Source organism: Centruroides sculpturatus, unplaced genomic scaffold (genome assembly GCF_000671375.1).
Source record: "Centruroides sculpturatus isolate CEXI.00-Female unplaced genomic scaffold, Cexi_2.0 scaffold462, whole genome shotgun sequence".
NCBI classification, from domain to species: Eukaryota; Metazoa; Arthropoda; class Arachnida; order Scorpiones; family Buthidae; genus Centruroides; species Centruroides sculpturatus.
The window spans coordinates 310363-316182 of NW_019385104.1; the positions used below are offsets into that span (position 1 = coordinate 310363).

The 5820-nt window shown below is 27.5% G+C and overlaps 1 protein-coding gene across 1 annotated transcript in view; it reads left to right on the plus strand.

The window, feature by feature from the left end:
- The first annotated feature begins 4031 nt into the window (after window positions 1-4031).
- The window catches only part of LOC111634763 (endothelin-converting enzyme 1-like), a 14891-nt gene continuing 13102 nt past the window's right edge, over window positions 4032-5820 (plus strand). The window contains exon 1 of the mRNA XM_023379604.1: window positions 4032-4269. Within this exon, the coding sequence (XP_023235372.1) occupies window positions 4083-4269 (187 nt within the window). The 5' untranslated portion in view covers window positions 4032-4082. The remainder of the gene's footprint in view (window positions 4270-5820) is intronic.

The window sequence follows — 5820 nt, forward strand, 5'->3', positions numbered from 1 at the left end:
ATTAGATATATATAAAATTATATTGTCACTTTATTTTTTATAGTTGTACAACATGTTAAATCGATACTACGAATCAGAATTAACTTTTAATTTTTTTCATTACTTTCCCATAACGCAACTATCTATATTGAAGGTAGGTGTACTTTAAAATGTTAAAATTATATTTATTTCAATATAAATCAATTTTAGCATTTTTTTCTCTTGCAGGCATTCTGTTTTTTATCACTCAAGCTCTCGTTGTTATAAATTTATACGAAAGTTTCAGTATCAATTAATAGTATCAATACTATAATTAGAAGAGTGGACGACTTGTACTTACGTACAATAATCTACAAAGAAGTGGTCCCACCAGAGGCTAAGTGAATAAACCCAATGGTGGCGGGTTCGCATCCCACCCAATGTCTAGCTGAGTAGTTTTATGGGTTATCTTGAAGTGTCGATGATGAATCACTCAATCACTCAGTCAGTCAGGACAAGTAATTTTATATATTTATATGAGTTTAATTATTGATTGATGAAATAAAATCAAACGTATGTATAATTTTATAATTTACAAAAGTAAATGAGAAAATATTATCAAATTTATTTTCTTTAAAACTAGAAATCCCTTCACTTATTTTACATAAATTTTTATGAAATCAAATTATTTAAACATAATGTCAATTTGTTTAATGTAACTCTATGTTTAAATTTTTTTTGAAAACTTTATATAAGATAAGTCAATTCTCTTAACATCCTTATAAAATTGAACTGAGTTTGTCAGAGAAAATTTTGGTCTGATAGAAACATGTAATGCCTTTATAGGTATTAACTGGACAGCATGTGCTTAGGGCAACGTTTCTCAATTTTTTTGAGCCCAAAGAGAAGTAAAATATATTAAAAAATTCTACGAACCATTAATTTATTTAGGTCTAAATATTTTAAAGTTATGTGGGTATTACCAACATTTCGGATGCCATTTATAATATAAATAAAAAACATGCTTTTAATACATATAGAAACATAACTAAATTGGAAGTAAAATATTTAAACTGAATCATCATTGAACAAAGTTTAAATTTAAATCTGCCAGAGGATCACATGTCCCATCATCTCGTATCACAGGTTGAGAAACGGTTGTTTAGAGGAACTATACTCTATTATATCAAATTTCCTGTACCAAACTGGTGATTTTATGAGTTTTGCTCAACTTTTGTTTCAACCTCAAGAAATTAGTATTAAGCATCTTTCTGCGTTATTATCAAAAATTCTATAACGTAAACACTAAAATATTTATTTAAATAAATACCGCTTTAGAAACGTAATACATATTATATCATTATACATATCTCTAAGTAACAGAACTCTCGTCTTTTATCAAAAATATTTTATTTAAATACCTTATTATGAAGTAATTTCAGTAATAATTAATTATATAGAGTTTCAATATTGTTTATAATTCTTAAGACATAAAATATTCTATATATTCATTACAGTGCTAAAGAGGATCTAGATAACATGAAAGTAATTATGAGTAATAATATTTAAATTATTTGAATAATTTGATATTTACGACAAGTATTGCTAACAAATATGAAACTTGAATTGAAACTTCATATATTTGAATTAAGCAAATCTATCATAAAAACAAAATATATTTTTGTTTATTTCAAAATTTATATTACGAAATTCGTGCTATATATAGCTTAATACATATACAGTATATATAGGACTATGCGTATGCCTGTCCANTTTTCTGAAATTTTAAGTGTCCTAAGCGACATTTTACCATGAAAGAATTTCCAGAAGCATTTAAATACGAAAGCAAAAGAAATATGAGTCTCAATGGCGTAGCGAGGGGGTGCAAGGGGGTGTATCGGGCGCCACTCGCAGAGGGGCACCCAAATGGTCTTCAAGACAAACTATATGTGTTTCTGGAGGAGGGAGGGGGCACAAATAAAGTGTCGTGCCCCGGGCGCCAGTTATGTTCGCTACGCCAGTGATGAGTCTTGATTATAAATGTATTCTTCGGTAATTTAATTAATTTATTTATTAACTAGCTGTTACCCGCGTCTTCGCCCGCGGGGATTTTGCAAGCAAACCCCATTTATATTCAGTATTTCAACGACCATAGTAATTGTTATTTAACATCTACCGCTGAGAATAATGAGAATTGCCAAGAATCAAACGAACTATTTTCAATTTGATCAATTTTCTGAAACGTTTACAATCGTTCTATAATCGAATCAATATGCAATAACAAATTCGAATTTGGTTAAAAAATCTAAATATACAAAAATATTTATAACAATGTCTGAAATGTTATCAATTTAATACACCTAAGTATTCAATAAAGACTAAACATAGTTGAAAACAAAAAAATTGCATCTGAAATAGTACAGTAGAAACCGTTCTTCACGTTAAGCCTTAATTCTCTCTCTCTCCCCCGCGGGGGAATCCCTTCTTAGTGAGCGTTTTCATGACGTACCCTATCTGTGTACCAAATTTCACCTCTTTAGATTCAGTGATTTGCTCTGGCCGATGATGAATCAGTCAATCACTCACTCAGTCACTCAGTCAGTCAGGACAAGTAATTTTATATATTTATATGAGTTTAATTATTGATTGATGAAATAAAATCAAACGTATGTATAATTTTATAATTTACAAAAGTAAATGAGAAAATATTATCAAATTTATTTTCTTTAAAACTAGAAATCCCTTTACTTATTTTACATAAAATTTTACGAAATCAAATATTTTAAACATAATGTCAATTTGTTTAATTTAACTCTATGTTTAAATTTTTTGAAGACTTTATACAAGATGAGTCAATTCTCTTAACATCCTTATAAAATTGAACTAAGTTAGTAGAGAAAATTTTGGTCTGATAGAAACATGTGATGCCTTTATAGGTATTAACTGGACGACGTGTGCCTAGGGCAACGTTTCTCAATTTTTTTGAGCCCAAGGAGAAATAAAATATATTAAAAAGTTCCACGAACCATTAATTTATTTAAGTCTAAATATTTTAAAGTTATGTGGGTATTACCAACATTTCGGATATACTATGTCATTTATAATATAAATTAAAAAACATGCTTTTAATACATATGGAAACATAACTAAATTGGAAGTAAAATATTTAAACTGAATCATCATTGAACAAAGTTTAAATTTAAATCTGCCAGAGGATCACATGTCCCATCATCTCGTACCACAGGTTGAGAAACGGTTGTTTAGAGAAACTATACTCTATTATATCAAATTTCCTCTACCAAACTAAGTGTGATTTTATGAGTTATCAAAAATTCTATAACGTAGACACTAAAATATTTATTTAAATAAATACTGCTGTAGAAACGTAATACATATATCATTATACATACCCCTGAGTAACAGAACTCTCGTCTTTTATCAAAAATATTTTATTTAAATACCTTATTATGAAGTAATTTCAGTAATAATTAATTATATAGAGTTTCAGTATTGTTTATAATTCTTAAGACATAAACTATTCTTTATATTCATTACAGTGCTAAGGAGAATCTAGATAACATGAAAGTAATTATGAGTAATAATATTTAAATCATTTGAACAATTTGATATTTAAGACAAGTATTGCTAACGAGTATGAAACGAATTGAAACTTCAATTGTAAACGAATGTATTATAAAAATAGGATGTATTTTTCTTCATTTCAAAATTTACATTACAAAATTTGTGCTATATATAGCTTAATACACAGACAAATACACACACACACACACAAACATATATATATATACAGTATATATAGAACTTTGCGTATGCNTATATTCATTACAGTGCTAAAGAGGATCTAGATAACATGAAAGTAATTATGAGTAATAATATTTAAATTATTTGAATAATTTGATATTTACGACAAGTATTGCTAACAAATATGAAACTTGAATTGAAACTTCATATATTTGAATTAAGCAAATCTATCATAAAAACAAAATATATTTTTGTTTATTTCAAAATTTATATTACGAAATTCGTGCTATATATAGCTTAATACATATACAGTATATATAGGACTATGCGTATGCCTGTCCATACGCTGTGGACAAGACAAAATGAAGAATATGAACAACCCTTACAGTTTGTCTGAAGTTAAAATTGTAAACGCTTCGAATGCTTTCAAAAAGAAGAGATATGTAACTATAAGTATAATATTTTCAGCATTAATTATATTAATCCAGACAATGCCGATGGTTGCTGTGACTCAGGAACAAATTCAAATTCAAATTCAATATCAAAAACGTAAGTTATCAATTAGATTCATATTTATTATTTAATGACAGAAAAGGGATGAAAAGAACGCACTTTTTTCAAGTGAAACTTTAAATCACGAATTGTATTTTTTGGTTAAATATTAAATAATTTNCATTAAAAATTGTAAATAAAAATGTTCCGAGCCTAGAATCTATATTTTAAAGTTACAAACCACTGTGCGTTGTATGATCCTGTATCGTGATTGCATCAGTTAACGTTCAGAATGCGTTATGGCTTTTCTTAATCACCACAACGCGTAGTGGTCAATTATCATGAAAGCCATGACACGAATTTCGCTTCGTGGCAGTTTTGAAACGACCACAATGCGTTCTGGTCGTTTTTTTCTCTCAATGAGCGATTTCGGTCTTTGAGCCTAACATTTACATAAACTTTTCTGAAATTTCAAATGTTTTAAGCAACCTTTCACCATGAAAGAATTTTCCGAAGCATTTAAATACGAAAGCAAAAGAAATATTAGTCTTGATTATAAATGTATTCTTCGGTAATTTAATTTATTTATTTATTAATGAGTTTAATTGTTGATTGAATGAATGAAATCAAACGTATGTATAATTTCATAATTTACAAAAGTAAACGAGAAAATATCAAATTTATTTTCTTTTCAACTAGAAATCCCTTCACTTATTTTACATAAATTTTTATGAAATCAAATATTTTAAACATAATGTCAATTTGTTTAATGTAACTCTATGTTTAAATTTTTTTTGAAAACTTTATACAAGATAAGTCAATTCTCTAACATCCTTATAAAATTGAACTGAGTTAGTCAGAGAAAATTTTGGTCTGATAGAAACATGTAATGCCTTTATAGGTATTAACTGGACAGCATGTGCTTAGGGCAACGTTTCTCAATTTTTTTGAGCCCAAAGAGAAGTAAAATATATTAAAAAATTCTACGAACCATTAATTTATTTAGGTCTAAATATTTTAAAGTTATGTGGGTATTACCAACATTTCGGATGCCATTTATAATATAAATAAAAAACATGCTTTTAATACATATAGAAACATAACTAAATTGGAAGTAAAATATTTAAACTGAATCATCATTGAACAAAGTTTAAATTTAAATCTGCCAGAGGATCACATGTCCCATCATCTCGTACCACAGGTTGAGAAACGGTTGTTTAGAGGAACTATACTCTATTATATCAAATTTCCTGTACCAAACTGGTGATTTTATGAGTTTTGCTCAACTTTTGTTTCAACCTCAAGAAATTAGTATTAAGCATCTTTCTGCGTTATTATCAAAAATTCTATAACGTAAACACTAAAATATTTATTTAAATAAATACCGCTTTAGAAACGTAATACATATATCATTATACATATCTCTAAGTAACAGAACTCTCGTCTTTTATCAAAAATATTTTATTTAAATACCTTATTATGAAGTAATTTCAGTAATAATTAATTATATAGAGTTTCAATATTGTTTATAATTCTTAAGACATAAAATATTCTATATATTCATTACAGTGCTAAAGAGGATCTAGATAACATGAAAGTAATTATGAG